This window comes from Laetiporus sulphureus (assembly GCF_001632365.1).
Source record: "Laetiporus sulphureus 93-53 unplaced genomic scaffold LAESUscaffold_14, whole genome shotgun sequence".
Taxonomy (NCBI): Eukaryota; Fungi; Basidiomycota; class Agaricomycetes; order Polyporales; family Laetiporaceae; genus Laetiporus; species Laetiporus sulphureus.
Window position 1 is genome coordinate 509293 of NW_024468523.1, and position 15422 is coordinate 524714.

At 51.3% G+C, this 15422-nt stretch overlaps 6 protein-coding genes across 6 annotated transcripts; all 6 read left to right on the forward strand.

The window, feature by feature from the left end:
• Positions 1–255: 255 nt before the first annotated feature.
• LAESUDRAFT_811993 (dihydrodipicolinate synthetase) lies at positions 256–1581 on the forward strand (the record flags this gene model as incomplete). The annotated part of the gene is made up of 3 exons (XM_040914365.1): positions 256–382; positions 429–709; positions 760–1581. 3 exons carry the CDS (start codon positions 256–258, stop codon positions 1285–1287), a joined length of 936 nt encoding a protein of 311 aa, XP_040765496.1. The 3' UTR covers positions 1288–1581.
• Positions 1582–2023: 442 nt separating this feature from the next.
• Positions 2024–3056, forward strand: LAESUDRAFT_736334 (dihydrodipicolinate synthetase; the record flags this gene model as incomplete). The annotated part of the gene is made up of 3 exons (XM_040910681.1): positions 2024–2146; positions 2197–2478; positions 2529–3056. 3 exons carry the CDS (start codon positions 2024–2026, stop codon positions 3054–3056), a joined length of 933 nt encoding a protein of 310 aa, XP_040765497.1.
• A 593-nt stretch (positions 3057–3649) lies between these two features.
• Positions 3650–5630, forward strand: LAESUDRAFT_724753 (uncharacterized protein). The gene is made up of 11 exons (XM_040908686.1): positions 3650–3859; positions 3915–3949; positions 4010–4173; positions 4301–4364; positions 4417–4514; positions 4574–4671; positions 4784–4923; positions 4978–4993; positions 5044–5095; positions 5161–5195; positions 5250–5630. Exons 1-11 carry the CDS (start codon positions 3804–3806, stop codon positions 5533–5535), a joined length of 1044 nt encoding a protein of 347 aa, XP_040765498.1. The 5' UTR covers positions 3650–3803; the 3' UTR covers positions 5536–5630.
• A 255-nt stretch (positions 5631–5885) lies between these two features.
• Positions 5886–7611, forward strand: LAESUDRAFT_724755 (Maf1-domain-containing protein). Its single transcript, XM_040908687.1, has 2 exons — positions 5886–7300; positions 7357–7611. The coding sequence occupies exon 1, from the start codon at positions 6200–6202 to the stop codon at positions 7283–7285; it is 1086 nt and encodes a 361-aa protein (XP_040765499.1). The 5' UTR covers positions 5886–6199; the 3' UTR covers positions 7286–7300; positions 7357–7611.
• A 2830-nt stretch (positions 7612–10441) lies between these two features.
• On the forward strand, positions 10442–12335 carry LAESUDRAFT_105000 (uncharacterized protein). The gene is made up of 7 exons (XM_040901174.1): positions 10442–10701; positions 10755–10809; positions 10870–10914; positions 10973–11013; positions 11067–11146; positions 11199–11751; positions 11809–12335. Exons 1-7 carry the CDS (start codon positions 10607–10609, stop codon positions 12017–12019), a joined length of 1080 nt encoding a protein of 359 aa, XP_040765500.1. The 5' UTR covers positions 10442–10606; the 3' UTR covers positions 12020–12335.
• Positions 12336–12744: 409 nt separating this feature from the next.
• LAESUDRAFT_650479 (TPR-like protein) lies at positions 12745–15227 on the forward strand (the record flags this gene model as incomplete). The annotated part of the gene is made up of 9 exons (XM_040904250.1): positions 12745–13195; positions 13248–13696; positions 13749–13908; positions 13956–14196; positions 14249–14452; positions 14517–14642; positions 14698–14850; positions 14902–15021; positions 15071–15227. The coding sequence occupies 9 exons, from the start codon at positions 12745–12747 to the stop codon at positions 15225–15227; spliced, it is 2061 nt and encodes a 686-aa protein (XP_040765501.1).
• Between the last annotated feature and the right edge of the window lie 195 nt (positions 15228–15422).

The window sequence follows — 15422 nt, forward strand, 5'->3', positions numbered from 1 at the left end:
ACCGTGGCATTTCATGTTGAAAATGTTTCACTTTGGCTGTGAATGAGAACTATTTGCCGTTTAAATGCTACATTAGCAAAGCTTTGCCACAAATGTAAGACATCAGCGGATATTTTCCACATTGTTAAATCGCATCAGACATTCATGATCTTAAGTTGGAAGCCTCCTCGGGATAACCGTAGACCACGTACTATCCGTCTAGCATACTTATAGCAGTGATGGCTAGGCGAGGTCGCCCAGCACTCATCAGCAGCGATGTCCCCCGTCAACAGCACCCCTCCTCCTCCTGGTGTCTACGTCCCGGCCGTTCTCTTCTTTGACGAGAACGAGGAATTTGACGTGCCTGCCATTAAGGCACACATCCTACGGCTGGCGAAGGTGTGTATCAAATATCGCTACTCGTTAACTAGGCACTGACCGCTTATAAGGGGGTGTGACGGGGGTACTTGTGCAAGGAAGTAATGGCGAGGCGCAACATCTCTCTCACGATGAGAGGAAAGAAGCTATACGTCTGACAAGGCAGACGCTTCATGAGAACGGCTTTCAAGATGTTGTAATCATCGCGGGTACAGGCGCACAGTCTACTCGGGAGACAAAGAAGCTCTGTGCGGACGCCGCAGAGGCTGGAGCGGCTTACTGCCTCGTGTTAACGCCGTCCGTCTGGCCCGCCCAGATGACAGCCGAAAAGATTTTTAAGTTCCACCGAGATGTACGTCTTTGCATAGTTGCTAGGCAGATTGTCACTAACATATCCCACAGGTCGCTGATGCCTCCCCGATCCCGACCATGGTGTATAACAACCCTTTCGTCACAGCAGGTCTCAACCTCGATTCAGATATCATCGGCGCTCTCGCCCAGCATCCCAATATTGTCGGTACCAAGCTGTCCCGCGGAACAATTGGAAAGCTGCACCGCCTAACATCCTCCGTCCCCGCGTCGAAGTTCGCCACCTTCCCGGGCATGTCCGACGTCTTCCTACAAGGTCTCGTCTCAGGCAGCGCAGGGCTTATATGTGCCCCTCTGAACATCGCGCCGAAAGCGCACATGGAGATTTACAGACTCTATAAGGCGGGCAAGCTTGAGGAAGCGACGAAGATTCAGGCACTGCTTGGCCATGCTGATTGGGAGCTGCGCAAGCTGGGCAGCATTGGGGGCATCAAGGCTGTTGTGTCGAAGCACTTTGGGTACGGCACAACTGTCGTGCGTAACCCGCTCAGCGCTGTGGTCATTACAACGACCAACACACAGAAGCTGGATGAGTTGATTGCGCTCGAGAAGTCGTTGTAGAAGCAGAAGTACTCCTGGTGTAGTGGTATCTCGCGGTGCAATGGATTGCTGCCGTCCACATCAGCTGCGACTCATAGCGCCTGTCTCGGCAACATCGTGCCCAACATGAGACTTTGTGAGGGGCGAGGTAATCTCGGTGAGAGCCAAATTATTCGTTCTCGCTGTTCCTCGCACCTAGGGCAGTGGACTCCTTCTTCCCTGACCCTTTGCACACTATGCCGACATAGCCGAGGTGCAGAGGATATCGGTTGCTAGAGAGGATCATCGCGCCTTATTCCGCAGGCACTAGCTTCGTCTTCGTGGTCACGCCGATGGTACGCAAACCAAGTGGGTGGTAAGCTGAAGCTGGAGGAACGCGTCGCGCGACGGCACGCGCACATGCTGACTAAGCCCGACATTTCCTTCCGGGACGGTGAGCGCTTATGTGTTATCTGCACGGCCCTGATCACGAACGCGCTCAACTCAATATTTGACTTGTTCGAGATGCCGCCCGTCTTTGCTGTTCGCATAGATAGCCTCACACGAGCATTGACAATGAACACGATGTGAGCGAAATTGTGTCAGGTTCTCACAACCCACGCTCGGACTAACTCAGGCATTCTTCCTCTCCGTCTCATGATCGTACAGTTGAAGCCCTCCTCGGGACAACCGGCTCGCCGGCGGAACATTTACTCTCCGTCTAGCATACTTATCGCAGTGATAGCTAGGCGAGGTCACCCAGCACCCACCAGCAGCGATGGCCCCCGTCAACAGCACCCCTCCTCCTCCTGGTGTCTACGTCCCGGCCGTTCTCTTCTTTGACGAGAACGAGGAATTTGACGTGCCTGCCATTAAGGCACACATCCTACGGCTGGCGAAGGTGTGTATCAAATATCGCTACTCGTTAACTAGGCAATGACCGCTTATAAGGGGGGTGTGACGGGGATACTTGTGCAAGGAAGTAATGGCGAGGCGCAACATCTCTCTCACGATGAGAGGAAAGAAGCTATACGTCTGACAAGGCAGACGCTTAATGAGAACGGCTTTCAAGATGTTGTAATTGTCGCGGGTACAGGCGCACAGTCTACTCGGGAGACAAAGAAGCTCTGTGCGGACGCCGCAGAGGCTGGAGCGGCTTACTGCCTCGTGTTAACGCCGTCCGTCTGGCCCGCCCAGATGACAGCCGAAAAGATTTTTAAGTTCCACCGAGATGTACGTCTTTGCATAGTTGCTAGGCAGATTGTCACTAATATTTCTCACAGGTCGCTGATGCCTCCCCAATCCCGACCATGATATACAACTTCCCTGTCGTCACAGCAGGTCTCAACCTCGACTCAGATATTATTGGTGCTCTCGCCCAGCATCCCAATATTGTCGGTACCAAGCTGTCCTGCGGAATGGTTGGCAAGCTGCATCGCTTAACATCCTCCGTCCCCGCGTCCAAGTTCGCCACCTTCCCGGGCGTGTCCGACGTCTTCCTACAAGGTCTCGTCTCAGGCAGCGCAGGGCTCATCGGTGCCCTCCCGAACGTCGCACCGAAAGCGCACATGGAGGTCTACAGGCTCTATAAGGCGGGCAAGCTTGAGGAAGCGACGAAGATTCAGGCGCTGCTTGGCCATGCTGATTGGGAGCTTGGCAAGCTGGGCAGCATTGGGGGCATCAAGGCTGTTGTGTCGAAGCACTTTGGGTACGGCACAACTGTCGTGCGTGGCCCGCTCAGTGCTGCGGTCATTACGACGGCCAACACCCAGAAGCTGGATGAGTTGATTGTGCTCGAGAAGTCGTTGTAGAAGCAGAAGTACTCCTGGTGTAGTGGTACCCCGCGGTGCAATGGATTGCTGCCGTGAACGTCAGCTGCGATTTATAGCGCCGATCTCGGCAACACCCAGGTGCACAACACGACGAACGCGGAGTTTGACGCAAGCTGGAGAAAGATTACGCTCTTTAGTGCTGCGCTACTCACGATGGCGGGGTAGCACTATCTTGGCTATCGCTGCAGCTTTGACCTAATCAAGTTTAGATCCTCTCATGGAAGGTTTGGCGGGCGCGCCAAGTCGTGATCGATGGCGCTGCCATATGTAATATCAGTCCAGTACGTTTCTCGACTAAGAATTCGTCTCCGACTCATACAACATGTCTAGGACTAAGTATTGCTACCTGAGCACGCGAAGGTTGAGAACGTTGAGCAACTGTGGGTAACCGACTGCGGATTACAGCATGCTGTAAGTATCATCCTTCTGGATCCGAGGCAGTGCTTGTTGGACATCTAGTCCTTCGGTTGTGATATGCCAGAGATCGATGTGATTACGTCCTCGCGGATGGACCTTGACACCTTTGCAGCGCCATCATAAATAGCGTCGTCTTTGCCCGCCACAGGCGCGGCTCGGCATTCTACATGCGACGCGTAATACAAAACATGCAGTTGCATAGCGCCATCGCCAGGTATTAGGTTCAATTGGACGTCCATAAAGTCGGCTCCATGGAGCTTTCTTCCCAGGGCATCCGAACTTGATACTATCCACCTGTGTTCCTCGCCAATGTCGAATGATGCGCCTACAGTCACCGAGACGGGGATCCTGGCTCTCAAACTGACGTGAGTGCTCATCTGTTCTATGAGACGATGTCTTGACATTGGTCGGTTTTGGTAGCTTCATTAACACATGCTGCCAAATGGCCGCGAGCAGTGAGATCTATTATGCTAAGTGCACGGCAGGAGGTTTACCGGTTTTTGAACGAACCGCAGCACTGATCTTTCATGAATACACGATGACCTTCTCCGACGAAATCAATCTCATATGGCGATGCAGAGCCACTGGGGCTACGATCATCTTTTTGCTCAATCGGTACCTGGCCCTGGCGCTGGGTATTACGATCATTATACAAACTCTCCCATGGAACACACCTCTCGTCAGTACTTCTCTACAGGCATCTGAGAGGGGAGACAGGTCTACTGACATTTGGTGTTTTTGATTTGCACAGAGGTCTGCGCCTGCGGTAGCTATCTCAATGACCACTGATCAAGTAATTGATATTTAGTTGCGAGGCTACGATAATATCGTATAGTATAGTCAATATGCTTCTGAACATCGTAATAGCAGGCGAGTCCTCATGGTCAACTGGATCGTATTAGCTCGACTGACAACCTTGCAGTATTCTCGGCGCTGCGAGCGTTTGCCATTAGCGGATCCAAGATGCTTGCCACTCTAATTGTGCTGTCACTAGGGTTGGTCACGGTCTGTGCGAGTATCGTGAGCACGACTATTTCACTTCGCTTACCATACATGTCCTCATATCAATGATCTTCTAGTATTTCATGGCGCGATCATCATATGCATATGTGTTAATGATAGCCAGCATGCCTGTATGTGACTATCACGATTACTATTCCCTCGATACATTCAACCGGTAAGCCCTGCTTTCACAACGCATTGAGTGGTCTAATGGCTCATTCCTTATCATGTCAGAGGTGTGCACTGTCGTCCTTTCGTGCTACCCAATTACAATTACTACAAAATATAGTCATTATCGCGAGTCGAATCTGCGCGATTGCGGCTGATGTCATTGTGATTGCTCTCACATGGTATAATACGTATAAGATGCGAGCAATTGCTCGACAAATCATCCAAAACTCGCTGTCGACATTGATATTCCGCGATGGTGCGTAACAACGGGATATCTAGTCCTTCCAGACTCACATCATTGCTGCGCTAGGCACAATCTATTTTGTGTATGCTCATCGTGACCTCTAACCTACGCAAATCTGATCGATCCTTCCAGCCTACTACTATTTCTCAATATTATGCAAATGGCTGTCAGATCAGTGGGTGGTGTGAGTGCATTTGCTGCGAACCTCCCCCCCAAAAATGTGTGTATTGACGAAGCGGTGAATCACAGGCTATCACAAATTATGCTGCTTCTTTCGTGGCACCGTTAGTTTTCTCGTCTTCTCCGCGACGGACTTCAGGGTGCTGATCAACTCGTAGAGTGTCTTCCATCCTCATCTCGAGGTTCATGATTAACTTGCGCAGCGAGGTATATGGCAGCAATTCTGACAGCATCGTCGCAAGCATCGTCGGGAACATGCACTCCTCCCTGTCATATACTGCATCGTCGGATGACAGATCCCGTTCCGCCGGTAGCGCGAGTCTAGCTTATGAGGAAGGGAGCTCGGAGGAGCGGGGCAGCATTACAAATCAGCTTGTCTATGATGGTGACCATCCAACATCCATCGAACTGTCAGATATGTATTCTAGGGTTGAAGTTGTTTGACCTACTAATGTATCCTCTCCGCTCTCACAATCACACCATTGCGCCATCATTGTAGTAACCATTACTGGCCATTCGTCTTAGGTACAAAATGCGGGATATGAATCATGTTCGAAAGAAAAAAACACTAATGTATCCTCTCGGTTGAGTTGTGTGTGCGTAACGTCACATATTGCTGCAATGACATCCGAGGTTCGGCAAACAGAGTTGCGTTCATACTGCTACTCCACGGCACCAAAAGGTAGACAATCGTATAGATCGTTATCAGCGCATCTCCGAACCGTGGCACGTTCCGATGTGTATGGGCGTATATGAGCCCGACTCCGGTGATCAGCTACCACGAGGATATCAAACGTTGCAAGATGACCACCGGCTGACCAAGGAGAAGGGAGAAATTCAGCATGCGTTACACCCGAATGTTTCACGAACAACGGGAACGTGCATAGCTGGGCCTGAAGATGGCAGGCGGAACGTCATGTTTATGCTTGTAACCGCGCGACTTCCGCACTCCGACTCCTTTATCACCGCCACCCGCCTCCACGCCCGACCCAGCCGACTCCAGCTCATCGCGACACCGATTCCCCTCTCCCCCACCCACGCCAATCTACAACTATATTAACGATATCATTTTGCTGCTTTACAACCGCCATTGGGCCACTACTTCGTAATGAAATACATCGAACGCCCCGAACTCGCGCGCCTCGCACAGGCGCTCACCCACGAGGGTCCGGAATGCTCTGTACACACTCGCATAGAGGCCTACAGCTGCAAGAATATCAAGCGCGATAAGAAGCTGTTCCGCACACTGGAGAACGCATACAATGACGAGGTGTCCAACTCTCCACCCGTGCCATCATACATCGCGCTCGAGCGAGAGGCCGAGATGACACCATTCGGACCGATGCAGGAGCACAACGCCCGCAAGACCCTCTATCTCCTTATCGCGACACTCAATATCGCATTCCCAGACCACGAGTTCTCAGACGTACGCCCGTCGCAGTTCAGCCGCGAGGAGAGCGGCGCCGGCGTGCTTACGGCGCTCAGTACCACCCTCGTGTCACCACATCGCGCAGGGCTGCAAGCTCCCCGCACCTATTCTGCATACCCACCTGCTTCGTCTGAATTCTTCCCTTCATCTGTACCTTCCTCTTCTTCACCCATGAACTACATCCGACCCAGCCCCTTCACCCCTTCTAAGGTCGTCTCCGGCACCCATCCCACACTCTATCGGGTACTCGACGACGCAATTGGCTTGTCCGATTGCGAGGTCTACTCGTATAATCCGGACATCGAGTTCGATCCTCACGCCAACGACTACTCGGATGACGAGGACGACGTTGCATCCGTCGGAGACGAGGACTCTTCCACGGACGAGGACGAGCTGACATTCGAGTTTGACGACTATGATGTGGACGAGCTGCCGCGCCGCCCGACGTGGAAGAACTCAGCAGGCTCGGGCCAGACTGTCTTAAGTGACGAGTATGAAGAGAGTCCGATCCGAACGTCTTCTCCGAACTATATTCGCATGAAGCGGAGAGGCGCATTGCTGTGGAGTTCGCATTGGTTCTTCTTGAACAGGAAGCTGAAGCGGATATTGTTCATCACTGTTTGGGCGAGGTCGAAGGGTGTCCATTCGTACATGGATGAGGATATGCTGGCACCGAGGGAGAAGATCCGCGGCGAGAGGTTCCTTGGATGGGAGGGCGCTGTGGGTACTGGAGCGAGAGCGTTGGGCATTGCTGCGTCGGTTTAAGAATACGCAGACATGGTATGTCACCTAGCTGTCACTTTCGTATGAGTCACTCACGGCGGAATCGCACCCAGTCATCGGCACATACCTTTAACCTGCTTGCTACTTTATGATTTATGGACTCGGACCACTAACGCCTATATATGCGGCTCCTCTTCTCCTCGTATCGTATTGTACCAGTTACCCATTGCCAGGTCCTGGCAGATTTACGATGTGTACGATAGCTTGCGAATCTCATCATGTACCATCGGCCTCCCATTTTTTTTGTATATAGCACCGTATTGCTCGATATAATGGCAGGATGGGCCTCTTTGCAGACTGACTGGACATGCCTCCCCGAACTCACGCCTTGTGACAGACGTCGATGAAGTCCGTGCAACCCAGCAGCACGAGGGAAAGGACACTGGGCATCCGGAAGAGCGAGAGCATTCATGAGGTGAATGTCAGGTATTGCGAGCAATGGCAGTATGAGAGAAGATTACGTGGCCACCGGCTAGAGGATGAGTATCGAGATTTGTCAAGTTCAGGGAACAAGTTGGCAGCATTGACCACGGGAGAAACTGAGGAGTAATAGACAGACCATGATCTGATTTATACAGTCTCGTTCGTCGAGGCATCCAGCGCCAAGTTGAATGACTCGAAGGCATAGTCATGGGCTGCGCCACCGTCAACGCGCTCAGGCAATCCAGAAAAATAGGTTTCGAGACATCGTACATCGTGAGAGGGTGAGAGCAAGAAATCGTATGAACAATGAGGAGTGCACTTGTACCCAACCATCGCATTGTCAGAGACAACGAGCTCCCCAGAGACAAATTTTTCATCGATGCAACACGCGGAGATCCATCTATCGCTGGAAGTGGCCCTTCAAAATCTGAGATTGAATTATGTAATTGTTTGTCAAAGGCTTCTGATCCTAACAAACATTGTCTCACGTGGGCAACTTCTCCAACTTGGACAAGCTCTCCTGGAACGCTTCGTGCAACCTCCCAGTCATATCGCGCGGACCATTGTACCGTCAAACGGTCGAGATAGAAATTCCTAACAAGACCCGGTTCTATTCAATTACCCAACTTGTCTTTTTCACTGTCTGTGCTTGCGTTGCTCGTCAAGGAGCAAGTGGCAGCACTCGCTCAACTCCTCGATCGTGCACGACGTTTCAGATGCCCTTCGGGTCATGCGATACCGCAGATAAAGAACGCCTTTCTTGTTAGACTCTTCGCTATTCCGGAGGCCGACATCGGAGTTTCTATATACATCAACATTCAATCGTGTAGCGCTCGGCATACTGCAGGCGAGTCATGATTGTGAATCTCTCAGGTAAAAGCTATTTATGTCGAGCTAGGGTTTCAAAAAGGCTCGTAGAAAGGGCTTTAACAATTTGCTTTTGTGTGCATTTCTTTAACCCGATTTTTTTGAACGTTGCGTTGTCAGCCGTTTGCCAGCTTTGCGCATCGCGGCGAGCCATTGGCGTAGTTCTTCTTCTATCCAATCTACGGGCCACGCACAGCGTGTTTAAAATTTGTGATCGTACATTCTGGCAAGCATGAGCCCAATTCCCGAGCACACATATGCACATTCATCAGTACTCTGCAGTCCTGCCAAGTTTCACAGTAGACAAGCAGATAGCGGTATGACCTAAAGAATTTTGGCTTTCTTTGCGGATGCGATCGTCAAGATGCTATCGCAAATACGTTGGAACTATCCGTGCAGCGTGCGTCGAGTCGAGTAATAAATTTCAGTGCAGTATACTCACAAAGGAGCTGTTCGTCCGTTACGTCGACCATTCAAATATTCAACGCCTGGGCAATGGATGACAAAACGGAGTCTGTAGTGCTTGACCTCAAATGGCGCGAAGCGCGATGATTGGAAGATGGTCACGTTGCACCCGCAAGGGGCCCGTGAACTGGTGAGTCGCTTCCCACGACGTCGCCACCATGCGATGCAGCACGCTCACTATCTTTCGACTGGTTTACTGTCAGCAGTTATCGGACAGGGCCGTTACCGCAATGTACCGAACGCTCACGACATCCTCTAAGGATAGGAAGGTTGCCTTATCCGCTGTGCAGGAACCCAACAATACGCCTTTCTCCCGGGTAGAATGCGCCGGGGTTCTCCGACGAACAGTCTTGACCATCATAGCCCGCATTGACCTGCCTCCAGAGCCTGTCCAACGAACTGTCTATTAATCTTCTATTGATATTCCATCAAGTATCTTCTCTCGGTAGCCAGACCCTGCGATGGACCACACTTGACCGCCGAGGTAGGCTGCAAAGCCGCTGCTTACACTGGCTCCGACCTGGCTCGAGAATGACAAACCATCCATCCACCGGTATCCTCTCACTTGTATGAACCCAGATGAATACGGATGGGTCATTGCGGTTCTCCAGGGCAGGGATCCAGGAGATCAGAAGGCTGATCGGAGCAGAGCAGAGAGTTTGAGAAGTTGAGTCGACTAGTGTTTCCTGAAATTTACATTGACCCGGATTTTAGTTCTGTCAAAGGCCCCCTGTGCGAGTCTAGCGTAGAAAATCGATGCACTCGGCGGTTATGGGACGCAGAGGCATCTAACCAATCAAGTCAAAGATATTGTTGTCCAACTACCAACGAGGCACTGTTTTCGGACACCTGCTTTTCCTTTAACTTTGTCAGTCTTTCGCACGTAAGCGGCTTCGATGGCCACGGTTCTCGTCTCGTCTCGCTCTGTGCCTGAATATTTGTGCCAATGGCACCATCCAGACTGAATTGTAAGTCCTCCCTCACCCCCTTTCACCGGACAGGATTGGGTGATGAGGCCTTCGGACTGTGTACCTTGATTAGCGAGTTCTTGATGGAAACTCATTGCAAACGCTCTGGGACCCTGTACGCAGCGCAACCGTCCAGGTGCGTGGTCCCGTTTCAGATCGGCACCGTAAGGTTGCATCAAAGATATACCAATGCGATCCGACGCTACTGTCCCTGACCGTGGATTTTATGCCATGTCTTTGGATATGGAGCAAGCTATGTAAACGCAAGTTTTTCGCCTTGAGGTTGCATCAAGGTAATTTCAGCGATCATTCTTCCTGGTCCTTATCATCGGTTGAACTGTTCCCGACTGATTCCCGTGTCTTCAGCATGGCATGATATGCAGTGCTTGAGCGATCCAGATACGCCTGGACACAAGGCTGCGACCATCTCGCTTGTGTCAGACCTCCCAACACGAGTCTGCCGTTTCTCGGGGTTAAGTAACCGGCAACTTACTACCGCCGGCAGACGTTTATGTCTACCAAGGAGTGGTACATAAGGCTAGTCTGTTGATGCCTGACCTCCCACAGCGGTTGGTCTCTCATGAATCCAGTCCCGTATCTTCAAGCTTCTTCGCCGTATCCAGAAGGCATGTCCATGGAGCTGGACCCAAGCTCAGAAGTTGATCATCGCAGAAGGTTGACTTTTCGCTTCATTCACTGGGTTCCATCTAAAGCCAACATTCCTCCAGGCCAAGAAATAGACCCGCTCAATCGTGTCTCAACTGTCACATTTCAAAGAGAAAGGTAAGAGAACTCATCAATAAATGTTGGAAGGTTCTCACGTCATTTCGCGGCCACCGGCAGTGCGATCGCAAACGGCCGTGTTTAAGATGTACCCAGCTGGGCGTGGTAAATTTATTTCTCTCAAATGTTCCATTGTGTCCGGTTTGAACAGTGCGACTTACAGACCGGTCTATGTTTCTATGAGGTCGATGACCCTGCATTGAGGTAAAATATATCCAATCTATGTCTCCCTCCGCATCAAACAAGTCTTCGAACAGAGATGATCCGAACATCGATGAGAACACACGATTGAGGAATCGCATTGCTGAACTTGAAAGCATCCTCCGAGCATATCATGGTGTGACTTCTCTGATTCGCCAAGGTTGCTTCGTGCTCACGATAACTTCCAGGAAAGCCCGGCCCTCGGTGGGCAGACACCGTTTATCATGGAGAAGATGCTCGCGAAGTTTGGAACTCCCAGGCGAGGTCTCACGGGTCCCCATCACTACAGACCCAGGTCGTTGGAGGTGCACAAATGACGGCGCAGGTTCGATCTGTGAATGCTTCCCCAGTTGTTAAGGTGGAGCCGATTGCCGATGAAATTCAGTACCAGCTGTACAACCTTCCTTCAAATGGGCCATCGAGCGTCCCTCAGGCGCAAGCCGCAGCATCGCACGCATACTCGCATCATGACTCTTCCGAGTTCTACCCCGAATCCTATCAGACCGGCTTGAACGACGAACGATCGTCTGACAACTACAATTTCCAACGCCCTTCTCACGAATCTGATGCCGTGCCCTTTACTTGTCGTTGCCTGAGAAATCCAGCTCTCGCTCGACCGCTCACTGCATTCATGACTCAGCTGCGTGCGACCTCCCAGGTGCTCCGGCATGCATCGGGTAACCACGACCCTCAAGATTGTCTCGTCTTGGCTCACATGGTGGAGCTCGATATGATCATAAGGTATAATTTATGGCTAAGATGATAGCTAGCAGATTTGCTGACTACTTTATTATCTAGGAATGGAAGCCCGAGTTATTCCACGGCATACTCGTCCGTTCCCCGAGTGGCCGAACGCGGTGTAGTAATGTCCCCTTCATCGACCCTTAGCTATGAGGTCAGCTCTAGTGTGTCGTGGACAACTCACAGCGGTGGTCATACCTACTTACATCCGTATGGTGAGTTATCCAGTGAGACTCACCGTGCTCAGCCTTCGTCACAAGCGAGATGAAAGTCGGCTTAGCGTTGTCTGATTCCACGTTATCTGTATACCGAGGAGAGACTAGTGACGCATTCGAAAGAATAATAGCAACACTGTTCGCTCCAATGGCTCTTCGGTACGCGCATCGAGTCGATGCGTCAGTTGTAGTAGTTCGTCACTCCCCCTTGTAGAGTAGCTTTTGTGATATGAATCGCGTTATTCGTCTTGAATCTTGGCACATAATGGCATTAGCGACCGGATAAGCTGCCTCATTGAAGATGAATCAAGTTGAAGATGTTGAGATCACAGCTGGTGACGAAGCCACCCAGACCTACAGAGAGACGCGATTTCTTTTGAAGATAAAAACTCGTTGATTGACGAGACTTGCATTGAGAGGTGGGATCCTCGCACTTTATGACGCGGTATACTTGAGAAAGCCAAGCATACCAACATCTTAAACTGCAAGGATCCCAAGTTGAGAGTAGTACGACAGTCACTGGGGACCAACATTTTGAAGGATGTCTTCAGAGTGCATGAAGTATCTAGATCTCTAGCCTGAATCAAGCTCAACTTCAAGCCGAGCCCTTTGAACGTCGTACAGCCTGTAAGTGACCTCACCGCTGGCCAATAAGTGGCACAATCTCCGAAAAAGCGGTTGTTTGGCAAAAGCTTCTGATCTTAACAAACACCCTCACGTGAGCGTCAGATCAACGCGTCTCAACGATGCTCGACCTTCGTGAGCAACGACTCTCGCGATGGCACCGACACCGCCTCCAATTCCAAGCGGGTTTTCCATGCAATCAACTAGGCTACCATCGCCATCAGGCTCGCGTCCTCGCCATTCCCTCAACTCGTCCTTCTCGTTTGGTCCTCAGCCTCTCGTCGACTCATTCGCCGAAGTAAACAGCAGTATCGCGTCGAATCCGCGCTCTTTCGCGCTTGACCCGAACCGGTCCATACTGCAAGCTTCTCCGTTGTGTTCTTCGCCGCGTGTGCCGAGGAGAACGAAAGTGAACACGAGCAGACATCCTCTCGCTAATGACAATTCGAACATCTTCAATGACGATGGCGACGATGAGGCGGAGGATGAAGATGAGTACCAGCTCGGAATGATAGACCGCATGCGTTTGTGGAGACATGACGCTCTGATGCAACATCTCTACGATACGGCAGCATTCTGGGGCGACAAGGTTCTTAGCTGGACAAGTAAGTAAGCCTGATCTTGAGAGTTTGTACTGCTTTATTGAGACATGGGTAGATGACCCGAACGACGCGTTTTGGTTGGCTCAAACTTACTTCTCCACGCACCAGTACTCCCGTGCTGAGCGATTGCTCACGCGTCCTTTCCCTACAACGCCGCCTAAAAGCACACCTGGACAACCGCCGCTAAACAACGGCCACTTCCAACCATCCAACAAAGCCAAAGGCAAGGCAAGAGAGGTCCCCGTCCCTACTCCACAGGTAGTCGCTCCTATTATCGAACGCCTGCCCGTAGGCCCGAGCGAGATGGTGGAGGTCGCTGCGCGATACGAGGAGGGTGTCTCGCGGCTTGTAGACATGAGTGTCGCATGCAGATACCTTGCTGCTCAATGTCAGGTTCGTCAGGGCAAGTGGATGGAGGCAACTGAGATGCTGGGCGAGGCGAATCCCTTCCGTGGCTCTGGCCGAAGTGGCCCAGAGGTTCCGAACGTGGATGGTGGTATCAAGGTTCGTTTCCTATTCGTCATCCTGCTCACTATGTATCATTACATGCATACAGATTGAAGCGTCTATGTGCCACCTGCGTGGCCTGCTCATGCTCAAGCTCAATCGAGGCGAGCAGGCCAAGCTATGCTTCATGGAGGCGTTGGCTCTAGACATCAAATGTTATGAGGCTTTCCAGCAACTTATTTCGGGAGAGATGATGACTCCCGACGAAGGTCAGCAGAGGACGCGTTCCGTCGACGAACACTGATAGAACGCCCAGCAGAGTGGGAGTTCGTGCAAAACCTGGCATATAAAGAGCAGACGCCTGAAGACGGCGAATTCATCCGCATGATGTACACATCTAGGTTGCGGAAATATAAGCATGCGGAAGAGCACGCAATTGCGAGAACTCGCCTCGTGACCGACTATGGCTTGGGCGACAATCCGGACGTGCTGTTCAGCTTCGCAGATGCACTATATTCTCAATTTAGATGGGCAGATTGCTTTGCCATCACGACTAGGTATCAAGTCCCGCGTCAGATCACTTAAAGTGATTGATCATGGCTGCCTCAGAATTCTGGGCCTTTCCGCTATACATGTGCCGACAATGCCCTTGCATATAGCATGCATGCACCATCTATTACATCTCAACTCAAGATTGTTCATTCTTGCACACGAACTTGTAGACCAAGAGCCGGAGTCGCCCGTCAGCTGGTATGCCGTGGGTGTATGGTACTTTTCCGCGAAAAAATGGGCCGAAGCGCGGACGTACTTTAGGTGAGTACTCGTATTTTTGTGAATAATATGCACGGAAAGCTGAACAACGGGCTCAACATGTTAGCAAGACCTCCCTCATGGATCCGCGCTTCGCTCCTGCGTGGATAGCATTCGCGCATACGTTTGCCGCAGAAGGCGAGCACGATCATGCGATTACCGCATATTCCACTTGTGCACGCATGTTCACGGGGTACGAACCACCGACATAGCTGCATTAGAAGTAACTGATGTGCTGGTATGTACAGATCGCATCTGCCACTGATGTATGTCGGCATGGAACACATTACACTTGCGAACTACCCCTTGGCAGATGAAGCCCTCAATGCCGCTTTTGCAATATGTGACGCCGACCCGCTGTTGTCGAACGAACGCGGAGTCATGGCATATAATCACAACGAGTGAGTCAAACATTGTTTTACAAGACAATCACACTCAATGAACCTCGCTAGCTTTGAACTGGCAGTGATTTTGTTCAAGGAAGCTCTCGACCTTGCAAAGACAGTACAAACATCTGAACAAGCTTGGGTCAATATATATCTCAACCTCGGCTCGGCATATCGCAAGCTCGGGTAGGTGATATGTACGTCTCCGGCTAATTGAAGCTCATTCGTCTCACAGGCGATTAGAAGAAGCGAAGGCCGAGTACCAAAGGGTTATCGAGGTCGACCCGCAGAACCAGTCCGGGCTTGCTTTCCTCGGAATCACGTACCATCTGTTGGGTGACATCGATGCAGCCATAGAGAAGTACCACGAGGTGAGTCTTCAATTGTCCTGATTGCCCATGCCATGCATCTTGCCGACATAGCTTTCTCTCTAGACCCTTAGCATCGACCCGATCAACGGCCAGGTGCTCGAACTGTTGGAGCTTGCATTGGAAACGAGCGCGGATAGGAACGATTTTGGACTCGTGAACTTCCCCGGTGGCGAGGAAGCGTGGGCGCAGAAGATGCGGGAGCATAGGGATCGGGAT

Excerpts from the sequence above, each read along its gene's own strand:
- LAESUDRAFT_724753 (XM_040908686.1), top strand. The coding sequence starts at position 3,804 with ATGTCGAATGATGCGCCTACAGTCACCGAGACGGGGATCCTGGCTCTC. Across the intron at positions 4,174-4,300 it reads TCCCATGGAACACACCTCTC|AGTTGCGAGGCTACGATAAT; the intron begins GTCAGTACTTCT and ends TAATTGATATTT. Across the intron at positions 4,515-4,573 it reads TCACGGTCTGTGCGAGTATC|TATTTCATGGCGCGATCATC; the intron begins GTGAGCACGACT and ends ATGATCTTCTAG.
- LAESUDRAFT_724755 (XM_040908687.1), top strand. The coding sequence starts at position 6,200 with ATGAAATACATCGAACGCCCCGAACTCGCGCGCCTCGCACAGGCGCTC.
- LAESUDRAFT_105000 (XM_040901174.1), top strand. The coding sequence starts at position 10,607 with ATGAATCCAGTCCCGTATCTTCAAGCTTCTTCGCCGTATCCAGAAGGC. Across the intron at positions 10,702-10,754 it reads GAAGTTGATCATCGCAGAAG|GCCAAGAAATAGACCCGCTC; the intron begins GTTGACTTTTCG and ends ACATTCCTCCAG. Across the intron at positions 11,014-11,066 it reads GTCGATGACCCTGCATTGAG|AGATGATCCGAACATCGATG; the intron begins GTAAAATATATC and ends GTCTTCGAACAG.